At 37.6% G+C, this 27,937-nt stretch overlaps 1 protein-coding gene across 1 annotated transcript in view; it reads left to right on the forward strand.

Annotated features, from left to right (window-relative positions):
- Positions 1 to 18: 18 nt before the first annotated feature.
- The window catches only part of Afg2a (AFG2 AAA ATPase homolog A), a 130,149-nt gene continuing 102,230 nt past the window's right edge, over positions 19 to 27,937 (forward strand). The window contains exons 1-9 of the mRNA XM_070022556.1: positions 19 to 207; positions 998 to 1,122; positions 3,405 to 3,562; positions 7,385 to 7,443; positions 8,436 to 9,080; positions 10,260 to 10,389; positions 11,141 to 11,197; positions 13,023 to 13,146; positions 17,439 to 17,694. Of these exons, the coding sequence (XP_069878657.1) occupies positions 51 to 207; positions 998 to 1,122; positions 3,405 to 3,562; positions 7,385 to 7,443; positions 8,436 to 9,080; positions 10,260 to 10,389; positions 11,141 to 11,197; positions 13,023 to 13,146; positions 17,439 to 17,694 (1,711 nt within the window). The 5' untranslated portion in view covers positions 19 to 50. The remainder of the gene's footprint in view (positions 208 to 997; positions 1,123 to 3,404; positions 3,563 to 7,384; positions 7,444 to 8,435; positions 9,081 to 10,259; positions 10,390 to 11,140; positions 11,198 to 13,022; positions 13,147 to 17,438; positions 17,695 to 27,937) is intronic.

Below are 27,937 nucleotides of genomic sequence, written 5' to 3' on the forward strand. Positions count from 1 at the left end.
CGCACGTTGAACCTGCGTCCCTGTCGCTTCTCCCCGGCGGTGGTGCCATCATGTCTTCCAAGAGACACAGGAAGCGGCTGAGCCACGGCGCGGAAGGGAGTTCGCCCTTGGCTGCCGCCACTGCTGCTCGGACCGGGGACCCCGCTTCCGCCTCGGACCCCGAGAAGCCGACCGGGACTCTGGTGATCACAAACTTCCTGGAAAAAGGTAAACAGTGGTGCGGGGCTTGGAGGACCGGGGAGGCTGGGGGCGAGGAGGCTGAGGGGAGGCCTGGGGAGGAGGGGAGGCTCCGGGGGCGGGGAGGCCTGGGGCGCGGAGGCTGAGGGGAGGGGAGGCCTGGGGAGGAGGGGAGGCTCGGGGACGGGGAGGTCGAGGGGCCAGGAGGGCAGGGAGGCCACCTGCGCTCAGCTCAGTGCTTGTTTACTACTGGAGGAGTTGGTGCTCCATTGGAGTGGAAGAGAGGTGAGTGGATGGGAAATGGAACGTAGTCCCAGGGATAGGGAGGTGTGGAAGTGTTTAGGGGTAGCCCCTGGGCCTGAATCCTCTAGTGCTAGAGACATGTGACAACTCCTGGTCCAAGCCTGTGAACTCTTGTAGCTGACTCAGAATCTGAATATATAAAGCTCTGAGGCTTGCCACAAGTATGTTTAATTCTTAATGAAATTAAGGACTTTCTTCTTTTTACTTAACAGTTTGTAGTTAATACTTTTTTTTTTTAAATAAACACTTTGTGGTTAATATGTTGTCATGAAACACTCGGAAGGATTTGGTTGTAAATTGCATTAAAGGAAGTGTTGGGTAACTGTATAACAATAAGCTTCTTTTTTTTAAAAAAAAATCTCTCAATGGTTTCCTAATATGCTTGAAATAAAATGTTATGTTTGTAAGTCCTTAACAAAGTGTTGGAGCTGTAGTTTCTCCAAGATATAAGTTCATTTATCATTTTCACTACACCTTCATTTATAAAGTTTTCAAGTGATTTGTTCTTCCTTCATAGCTGATGTCAGAGTCCCTAAAGCGTTCCAAAATTTTGTTGTTCACCTGGGAGTCAACACTATGAAGTCTGCAAATATATGTATAGGTCGACCAGTGTTGCTTACTAGTTTGAATGGAAAGCAAGAGGTAAGATGCCTTTGTTGATTTTTTTTTTCCACCCCTAGTGCTATGCATTGAACCCTCAGCCTCATACATGCTAAGCAACTGCTCCTTACCACTTGAGCCCCATCCCCAAGCCATTTTTTTGTGTTCATATTTTTTTTTGTTTTTGTTTATGGGGAGGGTCTGGTCATGAGGCCTGAACTCTGGGCCTGGGTGCTGTCCCTCAGCTCTTCAGCTCAAGGCTAGCACTCTACCATTTCCACAGCGCCACTTCCGGCTTTTTTCTTTTTGCTTATGTGGTGCTGAGGAATTGAACCCAGGGCCTCATGCATGCAAGGCAAGCACTCTACCACTGAGCCGCCTTTCCAACCCCTTTATATTTTGTTTCTGAGTGACTCACTAACTTTGCCCAGCTGGCCTTGGACTTCTCTTCATTACTTCAAACCTGATAGCTAGGATTACAGGCATGTGCCCTTTTTCATTTTTTTCTTCCTTCTTTCCTTCTCCTCTTCTCCCTTTCCTCTCCCTCCTTCCTTTCCTCCTTCCCTTCCTTCCTTTGTTTACAGGCATGGCTCCTTTTTCCTTTCTTTTTTCTTTTATTGCTGGTACGATGGCTTGAACTCAGGGCCTGGGCTCTGTCCCTTACTTTTTTTTTTTTTTTCTGAAGGCTAATATTCTACTGCTTGATCTATGCTCCACTTCTGGCTTCTTTTGTGTATGTGTGTATGTGGTTAATTGAGGTTAAGTATTTCAAAGCCAGCCCAGACTTTTCCTTGGAACCACTATCCTCAGATATCAGCTTCCAGAGTCGATAGGATCATAGGTGTGCACCACCAGAACCTGGCTCTTTATTTTCTTGGTTTATAAATATTTGGGATGGTTGAGATTTTGACTTGACAGCAAGAAAAATGAAAAATAAAGTGTTTGAAAAACATTTGTATGTAAGCCCTGTCTTTCTCTGTTGTCTATGGCTATACTGGGAATAGCATCCCTAAAATGTCATGTTAAATGAGACCTTTTCTCCAGGAGTTGGTAGTACATGGTTTTTTATTGTTGTTGTTTTAATTTAATTTTATTTTTTTTACATTGTGGGCACCAGTGGCTCATGCCATAATTCTAGCTACTCAGGAGGCTGAGATCTGAAGATCGCAGTTCAAAGTCTGCCCAGGCTGAAAAGTCTATGACACTGTTCTCCAGTTAACAACTAAGATGTTGGAGGTGGAGCTGTGGTTTTGGTGATAGAGTGCCAGCCTTGAGTGAAAAAGCTAAATTGGGGCTGGGAAGGTGGCTCAGTGGTAGAGCACTTGCCTTGCATGCATGAGGCCCTGGGTTCAATTCCTCAGCACCACATAAGCAAAAAGAAAAAAGCTGGAAGTGGCGCTGTGGCTCAAGTGGTAGAGCGCTAGCCTTGAGCTGAAGAGCTGAGGGACAGCACCCAGGCCCAGAGTTCAGGCCCTACAACCGGACTCCCCCCACCCCCCCAAAAAAAAGAAAAAGAAAAAGCTAAACTCAGTTCAGATTTAAAATAAGTTCAAGCCCCAGTACTAGCACAAAAATTCAAAACCAAACTATTTTTTTTAAAAAAAGGAATGTTTATTCTCTTGGTTTTTAAATGTTTCTCTTTCCTGCCATGTATTATGCTCAGATATTCCAAGCCTAGAAATTGTTCCTTCATGGAGGAAAGCTTGGTTTTTCTTCTGTTACCTCTCATCCCCAGCAGTTCTTCTGGGAATGTTTTGCAATCACTTGTCTGCTGACAACACCTTTGTCATTCCTATTGTTTTGGGATTATGCTGTATTTTAAAAAAGCATCTTTTGCTTTATCTTCTGGAAGGTAGGACTATAAATGTGTGAACTTGAGCCAGAAATCTTTGCTCCTTTTCTTAAAAATTTAAATCTGGTGAGATCCAGGTTCTCATGAAGCTTTAGTTTTGTCTTTCAGTATTTCCTGCATATAACTTAAGTTTGAGGCTAGGTTACCTCACAATTTATCTTGCTTTGAATAGTTTTCTCCTTTTCATATCACCTGCAATATCTTTGTCTTTTTTCTTAAATCTGCCTTCACTAGGAGCTCATTCCTCACCTTAACAAAAGATACAATAGTAAGATAATTAATTTGTAAGGGTAGGTATTATAAAAGCGCAATTCATATTTCTGTAGTTTGTGTCAGATTATTACTGTTTTGAGGTAAGGACTATGTTTTTATGGATTTATGTGCCAGCTGTACTTATTAGAATCTTCCTTAGCAATTCATGGTGTATATGAATATTTACTTGCTAATCTTATCATTTCCTTTGTCTTGGCAGGTTTGTACAGCCTGGCCAGTGTCAGGATTTCCTGGAGGCAAGGTTGGCCTGAGTGACATGGCACAGAGAAATCTAGGGGTGACGGCTGGTGATAGCACCCGGGTGCAGCCACTCGTGGGTGCTCTTGTTCAGGCCGAGGAAGTGGACCTGGCTCTGAGGTTGGACTCTTGTCTTTGGTGACCCGTCTGTCTGGATTAATGTTGCCTAGTAGAGGGATAATGAGAGTTACCACTGTAAACCACACACATACTTTTGCATTTGCTAGTAGTCACACTTAAATAGTAAATAAGAAAAAAATAGTAAAGAAATGAATTACAAACAAATGAAATGGGTTTTACTAGTCTATTTAGTCAATGTATGTAAAACTATTTTAATATATATAAAAAGTTATTTGTAAGATATTTTACAGCCTTTCATTTTCAAAGTAAGTCTTCAGAATCCAGTGTGTACATTAAATTTGTAGCAGATAGCAGTTTGGATTAGCACTATTTTCAGTAATTGATAGACACATGTGATGGGAGATAGCACAAACTACATGGGTGTGATGTAATTTATGTACTAGGGGTTCTCATGTCTGTGAATAGTGTCCTGACATTTAGCTGAAAGGAATTATCACTGATAAATACTTAGAATTTTTCATCTGGGCTCATAGTAAAATCAGGACTTCTTAAAATTGTAACTTACTCTGAGTAGACAATAAATTTTATTTATTTATTTATTTATTTTGGGTCCAATCGTGGAGCCTGAACTCTGGGCCTGGGCACTGTCCCTCAGCTCTTCAGCTCAAGGCTAGAGCTCTACCACATGAGCCACAGCACCACTTCCGACTTTTTTCTTTTTGCTTATGTGGTGCTGAGGAATCGAACCCAGGGCCTCAGGCATGTAAGGCAAGTGCTCTACCACTGAGCCACCTTCCCAGCCCCAATAAATAACTTTCAAATTAAGATAGCTCAAGATCAGCTGTTTGTGGCTCACACCTGTAATCTGGCTTCTCAGGAGGCTGTGATCTGAGGATTGAAATTCAGAGCCAGCCCGGGCAGGAAAGTCCTAGGGGCTCTTATCTCTAGCCATCAAAAAGCTGGAAGTGGAGCTATGGGTCAAGTAGTAGAACACCAGCCTTGAGGTGAAAAAAACTAGGCAAGAAGGAAAGGCCCTTAGTTTAAGCTGAGTATTGAACCTAGTGCAACAAAAGGTCATTATTAGAATTTTAAATAATTCCTTGTGCCTCCGTTTCTAGCTTCTTTCTGGCTAATTGGAATGAGAAGGTCTCAATTATGTCTGCCTGGGCTAGCTCTGATCTCAGATCTCAGCATCCTGAGCTAGGATTATAGGCATGAGCTAGGATTATAGGCATACTCCCAGTTTGAATAAAGTATCTTATCCAGGTTTTTGGATATTCTATGTGTAATGGGTTTGTGATTTACTTTGTATATGTAAGTCTGATCAAAATTTCTTTAAAAAACAGCCCTTCTGATAGTTTATTATCACCTTAGTAACAGTTTTGGGAATGTGTTTATATGCAAGATTCACACGTTTTGTCAGCATCTTGAATTGAATTTTATTTGTTTTTTTTTTTTTTTTTTCTGCTACCATATATTCCAGTTTTCAATTTTAACACATATTTTCCTTTAAAATCAGGAGAATGTGATCAGGGCATGAAAACCAGGAAATGAAAGTGAAAAAGCAGAAAAGGAAAGAGAAAGAATGCTTTACATGCATTACACACATACATAGGAATGCACATCTCTGTGTTGAGAATAAGAATACATAAATTTCCCCTTTTTCCTCAAGACTCTTCAAGGTATCTATATTTACTCTCTTGCTGCCTCCTCTTGCTATGTGGCCCAGCCTGACATCAAACTCAAATTCCTTCCAGCTCCTGAGTTTTGGAATTACATGTGTGCACTACCATACTTGGTCCTTTACTACTTTTCACTCCTTTCCTTCCCCCTTCCTCCTTTCTCCTTTTCCTTTCCTTTTTTTTTTTTTTTTTTTTTTAACAAATGAGGAAATGCTTTATAGTTCTGAGAGTAGTAAGTACTTCTTAGAATAAAGAAGTTTAGTCATCAAACTATGTCTTAAAACAGGGCTGTGTGACAATAGTGCCCAGTTGACTGAATTAGCTTTGTTATAATCTTTGAACCATTCTGACCTCTTCAGTAGTTAGGCTTTTATGATGCTTGTGATAGAGGACTATGTATTTAAATGGAATCTTGGCTTTCAAAATTTTATTTTAGAAAGTTATACTTTTAGTGTAGACAAATAAGTTGCTGATTAGGAGTACTAATAATTGTAGTCGCCTAAAATTCTTAGTTGAAATAAAAAAGTTTATTAGTAATGTTGGAGCTCCTTTTAGTTGTAATAATTTAATATATAACCATTTTTTAAAAGCAAAACTGAATACTTTTACTATTACTTGAACATCTTCTAGTCATTTAATAAAATGATTAACTATAACTTGCTTCAGCCTTATAAACAAGTAAATTTAAACGTTGAAAAATACATAGTTTACACATATTTGATCCATGGACTTTACTGCTGCTTACACATAAAAGAGGAGGAAAATGCTTTGAAAAACTCTTTAAGATTGGATTCTTTTCTTTTTCTTCCTGTCAGTTGTGGGGCCTGAACTCTGGGCCTGGGTGCTGTCCCTCAGCTCTTCATCTCAAGGCTAGCACTCTACCACTTGAGCCACAATGCCACTTTTGGCTTTTTCTGCTTATCTGTTGCTAAGGAATCGAACCCAGGGCCTCATGCATGCAAGGCAAGCATTCCACCACTGAGCCATCTTCCTAGACCCTTTTTCTTTTTACTAGTTCAGTGTTCTATATTTAGGTAAACCTACTTCCTAGTTAAATGAGCCACTTTCATGAAAAGACATAATTACTTATAGGAAGATGAGGGTCTTGAATTTTCTTCAGGCATGCCCATTCTCCATAATCAGTTTCCATAGTGAGTATTACCGTTTTTACATCTTGAATTTTTTTTTGGGGGGGGAGGTTCCAATCGTGGGGCCAAAACTCGGCCTGGGCGCTGTCCCTCAGCTCTTCAGCTCAAGGCTAGCGCTCTACCACTTAAGCCACAGCGCCACTTCCCGGCTTTTTTTCTTTTTGCTTATGTGGTGCTGAGGAATCGAACCCAGGGCCTCAGGCATGCAAGGCAAGTGCTCTACCACTGAGTCACCTTCCCAGTCCATCTTGAATTTCTTTAGGTCACATATTATGTAAGATTAAGTTTTCTTGAGGAAATAATTATCAGATAAGAAGTAGGCAACTTGAGGAAGGACGTAATTAGTTTAGGGGAATGTGTTTCAAATTCATTTGACTATGATATCACACAAATAATACCATCATTATGATTTATTGTGTGCATTTCAGGTGTACCTATAATATAATGGATCTAAATATATGAGTGTGTGTATGCATGTGTGTAAAAAGTACCAAATGAGATTGACTGTTAAGATTTTATACCCATGATTGGATGCTACCTTTATTTGCTCATTTATTTACATATATTTATTTGTTTATATTTTGTTCCAGTATCAGGCCTCATGCTCTTGCTGAGTTTTCTTGCTTATGGCTGGCACTCTACTACTTGACCTATGCTTCTTCTTTACCAGTTCAGCATTTTGCTGATTAATTGGAGATGGAGTCTCACACACTTTCTCCCTGGGCTAGCTTTGAGCTGTGATCATCTGAGACTCAGCCTCCTGAGTTGGTAGGATTACAGGTGTGAACTACTTGGTTATTACCCTTTATTTTTAGAGAAAACTGATTTAAGCCTCTAAGGCACCAGATTACAGATGATATTTTTCTGTAAGTAAGAAGTATTTAAAAAGTGTAGTCACCCAGAATGGTATGAGTCATTTATTTTCAAATTGAAAACAATTATTCTTTGGATTAGGTTCTTAATTATATGCATGTCATTTTATACCATAGTTTAAAATATACTTACTGGTAATTTCTTTCCTCCTTTTATAGTGATGAAGATCAGGGTATTAGTGGAGAAGACCTGGCTAGTTGTATTCTGAGGAAACTTGGTAAGACTAATATTTTAAGTTGTTTTCTAAAATTTTAAGCAATAAGACAGCAAATAAAATGCCCCTGGGGGGGGAAAAATGCCCCTGGGATCTCGTAAATAGAGACTTTTTTTCAGAATAGTTTAAAAATATTTCCCTCAATGAATCCAAATCCTTTTGAAACAGAATGTTTTCCCATTAAGTTGACTGTCAATGAAGAATTGACAAGATTATGTGACTTGTCTGTGGATTAAAAAGACATTTTTTGGTGATTGCAGGGATCAAGCTCAGGGCCCTGGGCTTATTACCCAGCAGGTACTCTACCACTTGAGCTATGTCTTGCCCCTTTTTGCTTGGGATATTTTCCAAGTAGGGTTTTTATTTATGCCTGGGTTGACCTGGGCTCTGCAGCTCCTTTTTATGCTACCTTGTGTTAATGGGAATGACATGCACATACTTGCTGTGACTAGACATTGGTTGAGATGGAGTACCATGAACTTCTGTGCCAGGGCTAATCTTGACCTGATATTGGCCTCCCAAGTAGTTAAGGCCTAAGCCACTGTGCCCAGCCAAGTTGACAACCCTGTGCTTTTACTATTTCTGTTGAGAAACATATAGGAGTGTTATGTAGGTTTGTTGTTACCGTTTTAGCTTAACTCATTGCTATTTGTTGATAATGGTTGATAGAATTTTAGGTTCATTGAGGATAGAAGATTGGAAAGAATCATCTTTTTTTTTTTTTGTCGGTTATGGGGCTTGAACTCTGGGCCTGAGCGCTGTCCCTAAGCTCTTCAGCTCAAGGCTAGTGCTCTACCACTTGAGCTACAGCGCCACTTCTGAAAGAATCATCTTTTCTACCTCTTATTGGTGCTGTATCATAAGGAAAAGTAGGTATTAGTACTCCAGCTTTGATTTAATCTTTCCAGTCAGTTTTGTTAATTATAAGCAGTTGCTATTAAAACATTAAGCTGGTGAAAAGTGCTAACATGAATATCTGCTAAATTGTTTTATAGATGGCAAAGTTGTTTTACCAGGCAACTTTCTGTATTGTCCCTTCTATTTACGACTATGCAAGATGCAAGTATTACAAGTGAAAGGAACAGATGGCACAATATTGGAAAGGCCTCAGAGCAATGCTGCCACTGATTCCCAAGAAGTGGTCTCTGAATGCCCCAGCATGGAATCCAGTAGCCTTGATATATCCCTCCAACTAGGTCAATTAGATCTGGAAGAGCCCCGGAGTCCAGCCTCAAGAAGTACTCCTTGTAAACCAGCAGTGGACACAGTTGTGAACACAACTAGTGACATTTTGTTGGATGTTACTCAGAGCTCTGGGGATGGCAGTAGCCTTGTACTGGAAGACATCACAGGTCTTAAATGTTGTGTTAAGTCAGCCAGAGAAGGAAATAAGCAGCTCACCAATGAAGAAAGTTTGCTGAAATCTGCCAGCGTGGGACCGAAATGCAATACTGATACTTTTTATTTTATTTCCTCAACAACAAGGATCAATTTTACAAAGACTTGTACAAATTTAAAAAAGCAAGATAACCAATTCAGAGTAACATATGACATGATTGGAGGCTTAAGTAGTCAACTGGAAGCAATTAGAAAAATAATTGAATTGCCTCTCAAACAGCCTGAACTTTTCAAGCGTTATGGTATAGTATTTTTTATTATGTTACCCAGACTTGTATTCAAACTCAAAATAATCTGTCTTTATTTCTGGAGCGATAGATATGGTTGAATAGATTCATTGCTTTGGGATAGGCAATGGAATAAGTTATTCCTTTTGCTTTGTTCTCTTGCTATAATGTACTTTAGTGACAGCTATAGCCCTTGAAATAGCATATATTCACAGTTGCTTATATTGAATCTTGTATAATTATTTTCTTATATTAAATGAGCTGGAATGACTAAAAAATATTCATGTTAATGGTATAAAATTGGTTGTTAGGAAATGTAGCTGTTTGAAAATCTTGTTAGATTGAAGTAGATGAGGGTTTGGTAGTTGAGTCCTAGATTTTTTGCTAATATTTGGTACATGGCAATCTGTTTTTTCTTCTCCTAAATCTTCATTCACATAAAATGAACCCTTAGGTTTATATTTTGTTAGTCATGTTTATATTCTCCAAGATGGCCACTTGGAAGAAAATTGGAGTTTCTGGCTTTTACTATCTGGATTTTGTGGTTTTTTTGTTTTGTTTTGTTTTGTTTTGTTTGTCTTTTGTCAGTTGTGTGGCTTGAATTCTGGGCCTGGGCACTGTCCCTGGGCTCTTTAGTTTAAGGCAAGTACTCTACCACTTGAGCCACCACTTTTTGGATTTTGTGTTCTGATTGTTGAACTGTGCTGTGTAGAATGAGGCACAGTATGGATACCTACTTTTTTCCCATCATGCTTTCTCTGGTTTGTGGTCTCCAGAAAAATAAAACGTCATCGATGGGGATCAGTGTTTGCGATAGTATATCTTTCTTGGAGGATCTCATTCATTTTAATTTTGTGATTTGTTGTTGTTGTTGTTTTGATGCTGATTGGTCCTGGTGATTAACTCAAGGGCTTAGGTGCTGTCCCTGAGCCTTTGAGCTCAAGGCTTAGTGCATTGCCACTTGAGCCACAGCTCCGTTTCTGGCTTTTTAGTGGTTAATTGAGGTAAGAGTTTCATGGACATTTTTCAAAGCTGGGGCTGGCTTCAAACCACAATCCTCAGATCTCAGCCTCCTGAGAAGCTAGGACTGTAGGTGTGAGCCACTGGCACCTGGCTATATTTGTGGTATTTGAAGTTGTATAACAACATTTCTAAGTAGCATAGTAATTCATTGTTCTCTGCTTTTACCTCTAGGAATTCCTGCTCCTAGAGGAGTATTACTCTATGGTCCTCCAGGTACTGGAAAAACTATGATTGCCCGAGCTATTGCTAATGAAATTGGGGCTTTTATTTCTGTAATTAATGGTCCTGAAATTATAAGCAAGTAAGTGTATGACTTAATAAAGTCAACTCACTTTTCATTTTTAAATTGGCTGAATAGTATTCTGTCTGGATATTTCATACACCGGAATCCTCCCCCCATGCACATATGTATACACATATTTGTTTTAAAATATATTAAAAGTAAATATTATACATTAAAATGCTGTACTCAGGATTGAATTCAGGGCCTTGTGATTGATTGCTGAGCAAGTATTCTGCCTCTTAAGTAATACCTTCAACCCTTTTTGCCTTAGTTATTTTTCAGAGTCTTGCAGTTTTTGCCTGAATCCAACCTTAGACCATGACCCTCCTACCCGTAACTCCATGAAGCTGGGATTATATTAATGCTCTTGCTTATTAATATTTATAAATGCTAACTTTGGAGCCAGGTGTTGGTGGCTCACACCTGTAGTCCTACTAATTCAGGAGCTGAGATACAGAGGATGGCAGTTTGAAGCCAGCCTGGCAGAAATATTTGTGAGAAAGTATATCCAAAGTAACCAATAAAATCAGGGCCAGAGGCAAGGCTCATCTGGTAGAGTGCCAGCTGAATGCAAAGAATCTGAGGGAGCATGAGGATTTGAGTTCAAATCCTCAGTAGCTCCAGAAAAAAAAGAAGTTTGGAAAATAATTTTTGAAAGTAATTTTCAGATTTCTAGAAATAGTTCATTATTCAGTTTTTATAAATAATGCTTATAGATAATACTTAAAAACAGTAGCAGTCCGCATTAAAATTTATTTTTTTTTTACAGATTTTATGGTGAGACTGAAGCAAGATTACGTGAGATATTTGTTGAAGCCACTCTACGGTATTGTGTATTAAAAAATATTTTTTGGAATTAATGGTCAAGATTGTAGTAATAAAAGTAAGAAACTAGTACTTTATGCAAAGAAAGAATAGTACAAAAGATAGTGATGGATTAGAGGGGTGGCCCATGTGGTAGAGGCCAGCCATTGAGCAAAAAATACCGAATTTGAGTCCCAGTCTTGGGCAAAAAGAAAAAGATAGTAACAGCTATAGGAACTGATTATAGATTTAATGACATTTTCTTTTTTTTGGGGGGGGGGCCTGGGGCCTGAACTCTGGGCCTGGGCGCTGTCCCTCAGCTCTTCAGCTCAAGGCTAGCACTCTACCACTTGAGCCATAGCACCACTTCCGGCTTTTTTCTTTTTGCTTATGTGGTGCTGGGGAATTGAACCCAGGGCCTCAGGCGACATTTTCTTTTAACCTGTTTTTATCTAAGATTGTGTTCAAGTACAGTATATGAGTTAGTGAATTGCATAAAATAGAAGAATTATAACAGTGTTGTTTGATGTCATATAAATCCTTGACTCTTTCTTTAAAGTACTGTGAAACCTCTAATATATTTAATTCCCTTAGTACTAAGATTGCATTTTTCAAAGCTTTTATGCTTAGAAGTTACAGTTTACTCAAAAGTACAAATCTTTTGCTCTTTAAAACAGTATTACTATTATTTCCTAATGCTATATTGTTATATTTAATGAGTATAAGAATATAGTTTCTGGGCTGGGAAGGTGGCTCAGTGGTAGAGCACTTGCCTTGCATACATGAAGCCCTGGGTTCGATTCCTCAGCACCACATAAGCAGGGAAAAAAAAGCCGGAAGTGGCGCTGTGGCTCAAGTGGTAGAGCGCTAGCCTTGAGCTGAAGAGCTGAGGGACAGCGCCCAGGCCCCAGAGTTCAGGACCCACGACCGGACCCCCAAAAAGAAAAAAGAAAAAAATATGTAGTTTCTAACTTGGTTTATACAATATTAATTTATAATATGGCCATTTCTCTACTATTGTTTCGATATTTATTATTGTACAATATATTACTACTCTTTAATTATTGACTCTATGTTTAAAGGTTTTGTCCTCAACAGTAGTACATGAATAAAGTGGTTTGACATGCTAGTTCTAGAAATTTGAGAACCAGTGGTGGATCTTATTGTTCTTATGATTATATGATCATAATTGAAATTTGCTCTTGTGAGAGAATTCACTATGATAGAATTAGTCACCATGAAAGTGTTTTTTAGTTTTGTTTTCTAGAGGCTATTTTTAGTTTATATCATTTGGGCACTAAACATAAGGCACAATAAATACTCTGGCCTTAACTTCTAAATTGGCCTAATACAACATTTTTTGTATGTGCGTGTATGTGCTGGTACTGGGGCTCGAACTCAGGGGCTGGGTACTGTCCCTGAGCTTTTCACTCAAGCTTAATGCTCTACCTCTTGAGCCACAGTTCTACTTCTGGCTTATTGGTGGTTGGAGATAAAAGTTTTATGGACTTTCTTGCTCTGGCTGACTTCAAATCTCCATCCTCAGATCTCAGCCTTCTGAGTAGCTAGAGATTATAGGCATGAACCACCAGTGCCCAGTTAAACAATTTGGTTTTATCTAAACATGAACTTTCTCAACACTGCCTTTTAATGATGCAGACAGTCTGGAAAGTAAAATTGATGAGTTAAATAATTTGAGTTAGAATTAATCTAGAGGTTTTCGGCTTAACAAGCCAATTTTAGTTTTTAATATTAAATTTTAAATTTGATATGTTGCATTTCAGTTAAAGAACTGAAATTAAAATTAAAATTAAATATGAGTTAGATTTCTTTTTGCTTGTTTCTAGGCACCCATCGATTATTTTTATTGATGAGCTGGATGCGCTTTGTCCCAAAAGAGAAGGAGCTCAGAATGAAGTGGAAAAGAGAGTGGTAGCTTCACTTTTAACACTAATGGATGGCATTGGTTCTGTAAGTGCAGAACTAGTATTGATTCTGTGTAGAAAGGGGCCTCTTTGTAACTTGATTGCTTTTGTGATAGGTAATATTAACTTAAATACTGAGGCTTGCTATAGCACAGTGGCTCTCACTTATAATCTTCAGAAGGCTGAGAACTTAGGATCATGGTTCAGAGTCAGCCTGGGCAGAAAAATCCATAAGACTCTTTAATTTCAGTTAACCAGAAAGAATCTGGAAATGGAGGTGTGGCTCAAAAGGTAGAGCACCAGGTTAGCATGAAAAAGCCAAGGTAAATCATGAGAGCCCTGAGATCATATACCATGACTGGCATAAAAATAAGCAAAAAATCCTGAGACAAAAATAAAGAAGGTTCATATTAAATTTTGGGCAATTTTATTAAGAAATTTAATGTTTGTTTTTCAGTTTGATTTTTTTTTGTTGTTGTTGGTCATGGCGCCTGAATTCTGGGCCTGGGTGTTGTCCCTCAGCTCTTCAGCTCAAGGCTAGAGCTTTACTACTTGAGCCATAATGCCACTTCTGGCTTTTTCTGCTTATGTGGTACTGAGGAGTTGAACCCAGTGCCTCATGTATGCAAGGCAAGCACTCTTCCACTGAGCCACCCCAGCCCCTCAGTTTGATTTTTGAGTCAAGGTTTTGCTGCCCTCTGCCTTTAGTCTTCCGAGTACTGTGATTACAAGCATGTGCCCACACCTGAGTCAGGTGTGTATTAAAGTAATAAACTATGTTCTGATAATGAAAGGATGGTCTAGTAGGAGCAGTAATAAGGAAAAAGCATGTACTTTCCTGCCTCCCTTTGTACTTCAAATGTCTGCACAATTAGATTATTTTGGTGTTTACTGCTTACTAGTAAAACGTGAACATTTGAAAACAATCTGAATATTTGATATTCAGTGAGTCAGGTGTAATCATTAAACCTGCCAGAGCTCGTGTTTCTGAATGACTGTAATTTTGCCTTTAAGGTGAACATTGAGAGCTGTATTAGAATTAGAAGGTCCTTGGTGAGGAGGAAATTGCTAGAAGGCTCATTATTGGAGGGTCTCACTCACTATGTCAGTCAGCACTGGAATAAATCTGTTAACTAAGTAAATTTGCTTTTGAAGAGGACTAAAAACACCTGATAATGATACTTTAGTTTGAAAGTATTTAAGGGATTATACTTGCACATGTAAATTTGTAATTTATAAATTCAGAATAGCACATATATTTTCTAGTAGCACATTTATGATAGATGATTATTCAGTATAATTGTGTTTCTTTGAATGTGTACATGTTTTGTTAAAAAATGTATTAGTGTCAATTAATTGGACAAAGGAGTTTTGTTATAACGTTTACATAAATAGGTACAGTGTCATTTTATCCAGTTTACTCTTGTTTTCATATTCCCTTAGTCCTCCATATCCATTTAGTAAATATCATTATGTTATCTTCATAAATGTATTTATACATATATGTGTATATATGTGTATGTGCATAATATACTTCAGTCACATTTAACCCCAAATATTTACTCTTTTCCCTCTCTCCCCTTCCATTGACCTCTCCCCCTTTGACCTTATACCTTGATGCTCATGTCCCATCATCATCATCATCATCATCTTAGGTTTGCATTCCTCATATGAATGGAAACACAGTGTTTGGCTTTTTGAACTTGGCTTATCTTGATTGACAGGACGGTGTTCAATTACATACATTTTCCCACAAAGGGCATTATTTCATTTTTTAATAGTTGAATAATATTCCATCATATATAAATACCACATTCTCTTCATCTGTTCTTGGCTACATGGGCTGATTCCATAGTTTAACTACTGTGAGTAGTGCTGATATAAACATGGATATACAGGTAGAGTAGCCTTCTGATAATGTACCTAAGAGTGGTATAAACAATGTGTATTTCAAACTGATCTCTATAACTGGTTGTACAAATATACATTCCCACCACTAGTGTAGATCCCCACCGTACCCATCCTTACCAGCATTTGTTGTTACTTGTTATCCTAAGGATAGCCATTCTGACTGGGATGTGATGAATCAATCTTTCTTTCTGTCTGTCTGTCCTTCCTTCCTTCCTTCCTTCCTTCCTTCCTTCCTTCCTTCCTTCCTTCCTTCCTTCTTTCTTTCTTACTTTCTTACTTTCTTACTTTCTTTCAATTTGTGCAGGTTCTGGGGCTTGAACTCAGAGCCTGGGTTTTGGTCTCAGCTTTTTTACTCTAGGCTGGTGCTCTGCCACTTGACCCACAGCTCTATTCTGACTTCTTGGTAGATAACTGGAGATAAGAGTCTCTAGGACTTTTCTGCCTGGGGTGGCTTTGAATGGTGATCCTCAACATTTTGGCCTCCTATATAGGTAGGATTATAGGCATTAGCTAGCCACTAGCTTCCAGTATGGAATCTTCAGTGTCATTTTGAATTGTATTTCTTTCATGGATAAAGACATTGAGCATTTCTTCATATACTTAATTAGCCATTTGTACCTCAGAACTGTGTGTTTATTTGTGTATTTATTAATTACCTTATTGGTTGTTTTTGAATTAATTTTTTGAGTTCTTTCCATATTCCAGATATTAATCCTTTGATGAGTAGATGTCAAAGGTTTTTTTTTTCCCATTCTGTCAGTTGTCTCATTGTTCTTGTAATTGTCTCCTTTTTAATTTGATGCAATCATATTCTTCAATTCTTGCTCTTATTATCTGGACAATTTGAAGTCCTGATTAGAAAATAGTTAACTGCTTGTGCCTATACCTTCAAATATTTCTCCTGAAGTAGTTTCAGAGTTTCACATCTTACATTAAAATCTTCAATTAAGCTGAGTGCCACGCCTGTAATCCAAAAAGCCAGAAATGGAGCTGTGGCTCAAATGGTAGAGCACTAAACTTGAGCAAAAAAAGCTCAGGGACAGCTTCCAGGCCCTAAGTTCAAGTCCCAAGACTGGCACACACTCAAAAAGATTATTGATTAATTTTGAATTTATTTTTATATGGGGTGAGAGGTAGGGGTCTAATTTAGCTTTTCTATCTGTGAATATCCAGTTTTCCCTAGCATCTTTTGTTGAAGAGGCTGTCATTTCTCTATTGTATGTTTTTTACTTCATTAATAGCTGTAGCTGTATATGGGTTTATTTCTGGTCTTCTATTCCATTGTTCTATGTGTTTGTTTTTGTGTCAGTATCATGCTCTTTTTGTTACCATGGCTTTCTCTTTCATATAACTTGAAGTTGTTCTTTCTTTGATACAGTCTTGCTCTTGGCCTTGCTCTTTCTGTTTTAGCCTCCTGAGTTCTGGCATAGGCATGTGCTACATTCTGCTTATGCCTGCTTCTGAAATCACTTATGTTCTCTGACTAAAATATTGGGTAATATCAGTAAGAGGTTGGTAATGATAATAATCCTTTTCTTTTTCTTCCTTTTTTTTGTTTTTGTAATAGCATCAGGGCTTGAACTCAGGTCCCTATACTCTCATATGGCTTCTTCGCTCATGGCTGGTGCTCTGCTGTTTGAGCCATGCCTCCACTTTTGGCTTTTGACTGGTAAATTGGATATGAGAGTCACACAGAGTAAAAATCCTTATATACTTAATGGGGGCTGATACTTAGATATCCATTATATTTTCTTTATTTTCAGGAATTTAAAATTCACCCCAGTAAATGAGGGAATGAGGGAACAGAAGAAACTATACAAAAAGAAATGTACTTATTACCTGACTCATGTAGTTGTAATTCCTCTCTCTGTACATCACCTCTATAATAACAATAAAGTAAATTAATTTTTTATAAAAGAAACAAAAACTTGAAAGTTTTCTTAAATTAACTGGAAAAAATTATCACAGTAAAACAGAAAGCAAGTTTTATATATAAAGAAGACTTGTTAGTCATGTTCCTAATGGATCCATGTTCTGTTTGAATACTGTGCAGATCATACTTTTTGCTTCCCCATAGGGAAAATATATATAAAACAATTAAAACAGCTATTTGGTAAATTTTTATATATTATTTGTAATAATGGTATAGTTCAGATGTTAGAACATTAAGTTTTGGACTTCCCATGGGAGAGTGCCTACATAAGAGTGTCTAAATGACAGCTATGAAAATGTGTAACAGAAATACTAAATAAAAATGTTATAAGTAAACAAGTAAGTGGTTAATGGCCTGGACAGTACTATTCCTTTGTGTCTAAATAGCCAGTGTCTATCTCATGATCATGATGATGATGATGGTGATGATAATAATAATGATGATTATTAGCAACTTTTAGAAAAACATATTGTTAAAACTTTTTATTTTGTTAGGAAGGAAGTGAAGGACAGGTGTTAGTCCTTGGAGCCACAAATCGCCCTGAAGCATTAGATGCTGCACTGCGTAGACCTGGACGATTTGATAAGGAGATTGAGATCGGAGTTCCTAATGCTCAGGACCGGCTAGATATTCTGCAGAAGCTTCTTCAGAGGGTCCCTCATTTGCTCACTGAAGCTGAACTGGTACAGCTGGCAAATGATGCTCATGGATATGTTGGAGCAGACTTGAAAGCCTTGTGTATTGAAGCAGGTAAGTATGACTTGATACCACGTTTCTGTATTGGTAGATATTACCTTTGGTTTATTTGCACACTGAGAATTTTTTAAATCGTCTTACATTTGCTTTATTTAGAATATAAAATGCCAAATAAAATATAACAAGTTTAGGTAGAGATTTCCTGCATTGTGAACAGTAGACCCACATTTTGAATTAATGTGGGCATACTTACTTCTTCCTTAAACATCTTTACTATAGAAACAAACTTGAGTTTCCAGCTTCTCGGTCATCTAGCAGTAGCCTTGACCAGTGCCACTTCTGGCCAATGTATCAGGAATCCTTGGGGAAATTGGAAATGCCCTGTAAGGAAGAATCTTTGGTTGTATACCCTGATAATTTATATCTCACTTACTTCATGGAAGTTGCTTTACTCTTTGACTATTTGTGGAAAAAGTTTAGATGATTAGAAAAAGAAAATACTCTTACTCATACTTTCCAGAAATGATTGTTGTTAAGAACATATTCTTCTTGGTTTCTCCGAGCACTCACACTAGAACACAGATTTGTATAAACACAAGTATTCATATATGCCTATATGTACAGGGCCGGGGCGGGGGGGGGTGTGGTCAACAGTATTGATGGTAACACTGTTTATTGATATTGTGCTGTGGAAATTAGGGAAAAGTATCTGGCATCAAGATTAAGGTTTTAAGCCCTGAGTTGTGACTCACACCTATAATTTTAGCTACTTAGGAGGCTGAGATCTGAAGTTAAAATATTCAGAGCCACCCCATGTACTTCTATCTTTGATTAACTAGCAAGGCCAAAATTGACAGTGTAGTTCAAGATTATGGGTTTGGTTAATTTAGCCTAGTAATTGTTAAGCTGCTAAGTTTTTTAAAAGCCCAAGAATTCTAGCTATAGAGTATGTGACAGCAATGCTTTAACTCTGAAAATGTTTTAAGGACTATTACTAATCCGTTGCCTACTTTAGACTTAAGTTCTTCACCATTAATTAACTGTAGTTACTTTGGAAACTTTTAAGACCATTTAATCTTTGCAAAGTATTTCAGAATAGTTCAATCATGGAAAATGTATTTAAAAATGACGATAGTTTTAAGCTGTTCAAGTGTTTGATCTTATAAGTGTGACCTTACTGGTTTTTTTTGCTTTTTTCTTTTTTGGTGTGGGACTGAGACTTAAACTTTGGGCCTGTGCTCTGTTTGGCTTTTTTTTTTTTTTTTTTTTTAAAGGCTGGTACTCTACTACTTGAGACATACCTTCAGTTTCAAAATTTTTGCCTCCTGAGTAGTTAGGATCACAGGCATGAGCCATTTATGCCTGACTGGGCTTTTATTTTGTTCTAAAAGGTTGTGTTTATTTTCTAATAACCCTAACATATATCTCAAAACATCTTTGGTTTACCAAGAGTTTAGTTATGTTAGATTTTTTTTTTTTCCCCACTCCTCTGGCTGAGCATAGTTTTCTAAATCCTGTATTTTGGAAAGACTTTCCCCCAGCGGCAGTATTGTATTCATCCAGTTTTTTTTTAATAAATTGCTTTGAACAAAGTTTAACCCTAAAATAGTGAAAAATTAAATTCTTAAATTAGAAATTGATTATTATATAACTTGAGTTGAGAAAGATAACTTTTATCTCCAAATTCATAGTGGTCTAATTTAATGGACTTATTGAAGGCCCTTTTTAGTCCTTTCAAGCTTGATGTGTATATGGAAAGAGGTAGAGAAGGAAAAACAAATAGGAAAAGAAAGCTGAGAAAGATATTTAGGAGTTTTTAAATATCTTACTTTTGTTAAGGTATCTTGCTCTTTTTTAAATTGTTATCATGATTTCCAGGCTAGAGGACTAGTAAGTGGGGGAGTCTGGATTGTTTAGTCTACATAGACAAAAATAAATATTTAGTATATATGGTCTAGAAATGGGGCCTGTCTAGTTTCTGTGCTGTACTAACTTTATATGAAGTGATGGGCCTGGGTCCCTAGGAATACATTTCCTAGGGACCAAGAAACTCAGGCTTGTGAACTTAGGCCACTCTCTTGTCTTATCTGAGTCTTAGTTTTCTCATTTGTAAGTCATAAATTGAAGGGTGGAGGAAGATGATATTTCAGTGGCTTTATAGCTATGATAGTCACTAGATACAAGGGAAAACAAGAAAGAAATGAAAACAACAAAAAAGAATTAGAAAAAAAGAGGAAACAAAGGAATGTCCAAATTACTTCCAAAGTCTATCTTTTCCTCTACTTTCACATTCTCTGTAGCCTTTTTGCTATTCATCATTTTTGTCTAAGAAGCTTAGATAGTTAGTGAGGGCTTTCCTCTATAGTCTTTTTTCTTTTTTTGTTAAAACAAATATGATTATAAAATGAATTTATTCAGTCAATATTTCTCTAGCATTTCTCACATGTTAGGCAGCATTCCTAATACTGAGCAACAGTGCAGTTAAAATGAGCAGAGGTCTCCAGTTCAGAGATCTGCTGAGCTTGACAGTCTGAGGAACAATACTATAAAGCAGACTAATGTTGATTGGGAAATAAAGTCTGTTTTTTCATTTAGATGGTTTTATGGGTTTTTACCAAAGAATTGATCTTGAGCAAATTTTGAATTTCATTAATCATGTGACTCTGAAGAAAACTAAAACAACTCTGAAATGGTGAACTTTTTTTTGTGTAGTGATAGAAAAGTTTATTAGGGAAGAAATATGGGAGAGAAAGATATGGCACATGGCATAAACATGGTGCCAGAAGGCAACCTTTTAACCCATCTGTAGCCATCTGTTTGCAGTATTCAGGACTATGGTTAAAATGGGGTTGGGAGCCAGATGCCAGTAGCTTACATCTGTTATCCTAGCTATTCAAGAGGCTGAGATCTGTAGATTGCAGTTTGAAGCTAGCCAGGGCAGTAAAGTCCATGAACTATATCTTTAATTAATCACCCAAAGGCCAGAAGTGGAACTATGGCTTAAGTGGTAGAATGCTAGCCTTGAGCAAAAAACTGCAGGGACAGCACCCAGGCTCTGAGTTCAAGCTCCAACACTGGCACAAGGAAATGGGGGGAGGAGACAGGGAGTTAACAAATAGGCATGCATATATAAAAGTCATAAATCATAGGTAGGTTTGAAGGTAAACCTTTAAACCCCAGGATTGGTCAGGTAGTAGGATCCCGTTTAGTAAGAAGCTGTAACACTCTTCCTAGAATCCAAGATGGCTGCAAAGTGACGACAACAGAAGAGAATGCCTTCAGAGCATTAAATCCTTCCCAGATTTTATATGATGTACTTAATGTGAATTATTATTTTTACACTGGCTTCTCCTCATACCAGATTATTTTTGTAATCTCCCTGTAGTATGCATGATGTGGTATTTTTTCCCTTTTTTTTTTTTTTTTTTTGTTGATCCTGGGGCTTGAACTCAGGGCCTGAGTGCTGTCCCTGAGATGATGATGATGATGATGATGATGCTTCCTTCTTTTTTTTTTCCTTCTTTCTTCTTCAACTCTCAGTTTGTGCGCTGACCTCTGACCTTGAGCCTCTTTGTGCTCAAGGCTAGCACTCTACAGCTTGAGCCACAGCTCCACTTCCAGTATTTGAGTGATTAATTGGAAATAAGAGTCTCACAGGGCCTTTTTTGCCTGGGCTTGCTTCAAACCCCAATCCTCAGATCTCAGCCTCCTGAGTAGCTAGGATTACAGGCATGAGCCACTGGTGTCCAGTCCTGAGCTTCTTTTGCTCAAGTTTAGCACTCTGCCACAGTGTTACTTCCAGCCTTTGTCTCTGTAGTTTATTAGAGATAAGGGTCTCACAGACTTTCCTGCCGGGGCTGGCTTCAAACCAGGATCCTCACATCTCAGCCTCCTGAGAAGCTAGGATTACAGGCATGAACCACTGGTACACTGCTTGCCTGTGTAGTTTTTTCAGAGGATGTAGTTTACATCTTACTTTTGCCATTACTGGAGTTTGAACTCAGAGCTTTGGTGCTGTCCTTTATCATTTCTCTCAAGACTTGAACTACAACTTTGCTTCTGACCTTTTGCTGGTTAATTGGCTAGCTTTGAACTGTGATCTCACTTCCTGAGTAGCTAGGATTGCAGGTGTAAGCCACCAGTACATGGCTAGTTTACATCTTTTACTCTCAACTTTCCTAATCTTATTTCAGTGTTTGTATGTTTTCCATATCTTTTAATTTTGTTGCCATACTGAATATGAAATCTGGAAATATAATGCTTGTTGTGCTTTCAACAGTTGGGTCTTACTGCTGTCTGAGCAAACAGGCTATTTAATGTTGATAGTGGAGTGTGAAACTTGCTTTTAAATGTTACATTTTCTTTACAATTAAGTTTTTAACCTAGAGTGTGGTTTGATATGCTTTGTCTTTTCCAAAGACCTAATACTTTGCAGCTCACCTTTTTAAGCAGAGAGCAGCTGTATTCTGAAATGTTTTATCTCAAAGTGGACAAGATGTTTACAAGCTAGACTCTTAACACACCCTGACATTTAACTATATTTGTATTCCTTCTGGGATTAGGCTGCCTTTCTAATTAATTAGTTGCATAGCCTTTTATTAATTCCCTCAAAATTTATGTTTTAAATTAACAACATAGATAAGGATAGTACAGTTTTTGGAAAACATGAAATGTTAATTATGTAGCAGAGACATGAATTATATAAACTTTGCTGAATGTTAGAAAGTGCTTAGCAACAGTTTTCCAAATATAGGGATTTATTATATAAACTTACCCTTCTAAGGCTGCCTGTGCCATTTCAGGAGAGTGAATATAAATAGAGTTTGATTTCTTCAAGAAGTGGACTCAAGTCAGTTTGTTTATAGGGAAAGGAAGTCTTTGCTTTGCATCTCTTAGAGTTTATCTTTAGCATCCTTGTGGATTTCATTTCATCATTTTCATGCCAAATATTTGGGCCTTGGTAAGGTAGTGTCTCAGAACAGGAAGAATTAAAACACTTATTTACACAATGATATTTGGCATTATAGGACTGAAATGGGTTTAATAACAGTATGACATCTAATTACTATAACTTTTTTTGAAAGTCTTTCTAAAGACAAGATATTTATGATTAGATAGTCTTCCTCCCATCCATGATAAGCTTATTTTAACAGGAATTTTTAGAGCATCTATTATATACCTAACAGTCCAACTCTGATGCTTTCTGGACATTTTTCACTATCTTGAATTCTTCCAGTATTGTTTTCTAAGGTACAATAAAAATGTTGACCTCTTTTTTTTTTTTTTTTTTTTTTTTTGCGGGGAAGGCTGGTAATACAGCTTGCACTCAGACCTTGATTGCTTGTCTGGGACTCTATGATTTGAATAGCCCTACTTCCAGACCAACTTTTTGCTGTAAGAGTCTTGAGGGCTTGAGGGCTTTTCTGCCAGGGCTGGTTTTGAATCATGATCCTCAGGATCTCAGCCTCTTGGGTAGCAGGATTTTTGCCACTAGGGTATAGGGCAAAATTCTCTATACATTCAGGGAAATAATGGGTTTTAGAAAGCTTGGTGAGCTGTAGATTCAAATGCTGACTTTTATGCTTTATCAGCTGAGAGTACTTGACAAGGTATACAGCCTCTTGTTTTCTGTTTTCTCACTAGCTGAATAAGAATGACATATCTTTTTTTAAGATATTTTAGGAGATTCAGAAATCTAGCTGACAGCAATTGTCATGGTTTTTATAGGCCTTAATAAGCGTCCTTCATTTCTCGTTCTCTTTTGCCTCTCAAAACCTACTTCAGTGTCCTGTTGAAATATTATTTTGTGAATATTTATGCAATTATTGTGTAGAAGTTTTTTTGTGTAGAGTTTTAGCCGTACTCCTGATATTTTATGATATATTCTTGGTTATTCTAATAGAATACATATTAGCGAAATCTGGCAGAATCCCTTGCTAGATGGTGATTTTTACTAAATCCGCATCAGTTAAATGTCTTGTGCATTAATAAATGCGCAGACAAAAATATACAGGGCTTATTTTGGTTTACTCCTTGACAGATGATCTTGCTGAACCCTCATTAAGGCAAAGTCATAGTCTTTCCTTTTTCTCAACCACCTCATCACACATGTGGATTCTCTAGAGGCCTCCAATAGAACAACAAAAAGAAGATTACAGATTAAATTGATGTACTTACCAAAATATTAACACAATTTATGTTTTATTATTGTAGCTTGAAAACTAAACAATTCTGCAGAATACATAGTAGACAATGGGTTTTTTCCCTCTATTTGGTAATTCTGAAGTATAATAATAGAATGCTGTACTTATGATACTGAGATTTTTCTTATGCATGAGCTTCTTGGTCATTGAAGTGAGCATGTCAGTAATACTTTTGCTACTTATTTGAAATGGCTGGAGCTGAATGGTTTGTTTCAGAAAATAGGTGATAGTTCTGATCCTGGTTAAGCTCTCATTGACATATACCATTTACTTTCCTAGTGGAAAATTTTCTGGGTTGTTTTGCCAAGACTGTGAAAGCATAACACTTCAGAAAGGTTTTCTTTCAGATTAAAACATATACAAATATGAAGCTATTTGCTCAAAATAGAGTTATTTTCTGAGATATTCTTAATTCCTTTTTTCTTTTTAAAAGTCCTGTCAGCTTTGTTGTTAATTGTTCAAAATGTAACCTCTGCTGGGTGCCAGAGCTGCCTGTAGTCCTGAAGCTATTCAAGAGGTTGAGATCTGAGGATCATGGTTCAAAGCCATTCCAGGCAGGAAAAGTCCATAAGACTCTTACCTACAATTAGCCACTAAAAAATTGATACTGGAACTGTGGCTCAAGTGGTAGAGCAACAGCCTTGAGCAGAAAAAGCTTATGGACAGCTCCCAGACCTCTTTGCTTATGTCTTCTGCAAAGCTGGGATTTCAGGCTTGTGCAACTGTACCCAGCTTTTCTTCTTTTTGTTACTCCCTCCTTCTCTTCCCCCCCTCCGATTGCTAAGCCAGATAAGCAAATAAGTTATTTTTATTTTTTTTTATTTTTGTGTTGGATGGAGTTTTTAACTCGGGGTCTCATGCTCTCTTGGTTTTTTGGGTTGGGTGGGTGGGGAGATGCTTTTTGAAGCCATTTTCTGGTCAAGTGAATGAACTGAATTTTGATGTTTTGGAGCTAGAATCTTCTCTCAAAGATGATTTAAGACACTTCCTTATTTCATGATTGAGTGGAGATTACATAAACTAGATTAGTGAGGTATAAGCTTTGGCCCAAGATTCATGTCTGAAGACTCTGGTGCCTTCCATAGTGCTGTTATTTATTATTTAGTTAATTAATTTTGTGCAGGTTCTGAGGCTTGAACTTGGGGCTTGAGCTTTTCACTTAAAGCTAGCACTCTGCCATTTGATCCACATATTCACTTTCAACTTTTTGGTGGTTGGTTAGAGATAAAAGTCTCATGGACATTCTGCCAGGCTGTCTTTGAACCTTGATCTTCAGATCAGAGCCTCCTGAGTAGCTAGAATTACAGGTGTAAGACCCTGACACCCAGCTCTGTGCTGTTTTTTGGTTTTGGTTTTGGGATTTTTTTTTTTTTTTTTTTTTTTTTTTGCCAGTCCTGGGGCTTGAACTCAGTACCTGGGCACTATCCCTAAGCTTCTATTGCACATGGCTAGCACTCTACCACTTAGCCATAATACCACGTCTAGCTTTTTCTGTTTATGTGGTACTGAGGAACTGAACCTAGGGCTTCATGCATGCTAGGCAAGCACTTTACCAGTAAGCCCCATTCCCAGCCCTGTTCTGTTATTTTTAAAAGCAACTTTTGAACTTGATAGGATTTACAATGGTCAGGGCTCCCTAGTCAGTTTTAAGATACAGCAGTAACCTCGTTGATTTCTTCTAAAGAGCAGTGAGAAATAGAACTCTACCAGCCTTGTATCTGTAGTGCTTAACACTTTGTCTGTATTTTAATTTGCAGTTGAGGGAAAATAAAAGTTGAAATACAATAAATTTTCTTGAGTAAAGTATGTTATTTGAATGGGAGACTTGGATTTTTGCTGTACTTATTTCATTCCTCATATGCATGAGCACATTTCTAGAGAACTTTACTGTCAATATTTGTAATGCAGATGAGAGCGACAGATAGCCATGTTATCTGTTGCTTTCTCTTATTTACTCCTATGATCAATTTGCGTTGTTCATTGCTTTCTAGTGAAAAAATTGTGATCTCACCAAGCATCGTACATAAAAATTTAAGATTCTATTTGAATATAGCAAATTGTTTGCAAGCTTTATCTGACTCATCCAGCAACACCTAGTTTTTTGTTTTTTAACAACTGCTTCCCCCTACCTCCTGAGTGCTGGGGTTACCAGTGTGTACCACCATGCCTGGATATTAGTTGGACTTAAGACAAGAACTCCTACTCTGGAACGAATGTGTTGACATCAGGCTTGCACCTTAAGCATTTTCTTTTTTCTAGCCTCATTGTGTCTTATTTTCTATTACCAAAATTTTATAGAAAGATTAGAAACTGAAATAATAAAAATAGACTGTCACATCTTTTGTTTAGTTTTGGTTTTAAAGTAACAGTTCTTAAGAACATAGAAGTATTGCAGGCTGGGAATGTGGCTTAGTGGTAGAGTGCTTGCTTAGCACGCATGAAGCCCGAGGTTCGAGTCCTCAGTACCACATTAACAGAAAAAAGCTGGAAGTGAAACTGTGGCTAGGGTAGTATAATGCTAACCTTGAGCAGAAGAAGCTCAAAGACAGCCCAGGCCCTGGGTTCAAGTTCCAGAAATAGCAAAAAAAAAAAAAAAAAATGAGAGAAAGAGAGAGAGAGAGAGAGAGAGAGAGAGAGAGAGAAACATAGAAGTATTGCTTCCAACGTTATATTTTTTTTAAATCTTCAAATTCAGTAAGAAAAAGAAATACTGTAAGTTTCTTGCTCTAAGCTATTTTTGTTGCTGATGTACAATGTATTCATTTGTTCCTTTAGTCAATTGTCATTCAGTTCTAAAAGTATGCATATTTTAAAAACTAATCTGTTTGCATAAATCTCAGTTTAGCCTTGTTAATAATGACAATTTTAAATTTAGTGCCATAGAAATTTGAATTGCTTAAGTAACTAGATAAAATATCTGTTGACATTTCCTTTTAGCAAATGAGATAACTTGATTGCCAGAAGGGCTGATGGTTTTGTTTTGGGTTTTGGTTTTGGTTTCTGGTAAGGAATGGGTACATGGCTTCTGTTGTTAGTGGAACAATACTCCCATGAAGATCTGGGACTTTGAGGCTGTGTTCCCTAGCACCTTAGCTTTGCCCCATTTATTGTCTAGTAAGGATAGACCATTTAAGACTACCATTTGTTGTGTAAAATATGTTAAGTGTATTCGAATGAGGAATCATAGTACTTACAAGTTGAAAAGAATCTAATGGCCTGTGGCAGGAGTATCTAGGATCTTTGTTACATTTTTATGGCTTTTGCAAATAGCTTTTTTTTCTTTTCTGATAACCTGCCATATTTTATCATCTCATATTTCAATGAACAAGTTAACAGAGTTGGAATTAGGCTGATATGTGGGACTGAGCTTTCATTGTTCTTTAGGGCTTCATACACTAGTAGCTCACACTTGTAATCCTTGGTACTCTGGAAGATCATGTTTTGGGGCCAGCCCACGCAAAAAGTTCACAAGATTCCATCTCAGCTAGGTGAGGTGGCATGAGCCTGTCATCCCAGCTGCAATGAGAAGAATAAATAGGAGAATGGCAGTCCAAGCCAGCCTATTTAAAAAAATTATAGCTCACAGTACACTGGAGATGGGGCTCAAGCAATAGAATACTTGCCTGGTAGTATAACCCCTCCCCCAGATATTTTCAAATTATTTTGATAAACCTTTTTGGTTTTCTTTATGAGTGATATTCTCTAAGTTTTATTTTTTGCTTATAAAATATCTGTCTTCTTGTATTTTCAGTCTCTCCTGGTTTCATGTTCAAAACTTAAACTCTTGGGATTTGGCATTTGCCTTCCGCATTCTTCTGTCTTTTGTCCTCAAACTTTCACACCATATATACATGCAAGCAACAATACTTTAAGGACTAATGTGTTCACAGAGTTTTGGATTCTTTTCATTATTATTGTTCAGTCTATGTTTATGGAATAAAAGGTAATTCCTGCCCGGTACCATGGCTGAAACGTAAGGATCACAGTTTAAAGACAGCACAGATAAGAAAGTCCATGACACTCTTATCTCCACTTAAGCATCCTCCAAAAATCTGGAAGTAGAGTTGTGGTTCAAGTGGTAGAGCACTAACTTT

This window comes from Dipodomys merriami, unplaced genomic scaffold, assembly GCF_024711535.1.
Source record: "Dipodomys merriami isolate MVZ:Mamm:240054 unplaced genomic scaffold, mDipMer1.0.p SCAF_15, whole genome shotgun sequence".
Taxonomy (NCBI): Eukaryota; Metazoa; Chordata; class Mammalia; order Rodentia; family Heteromyidae; genus Dipodomys; species Dipodomys merriami.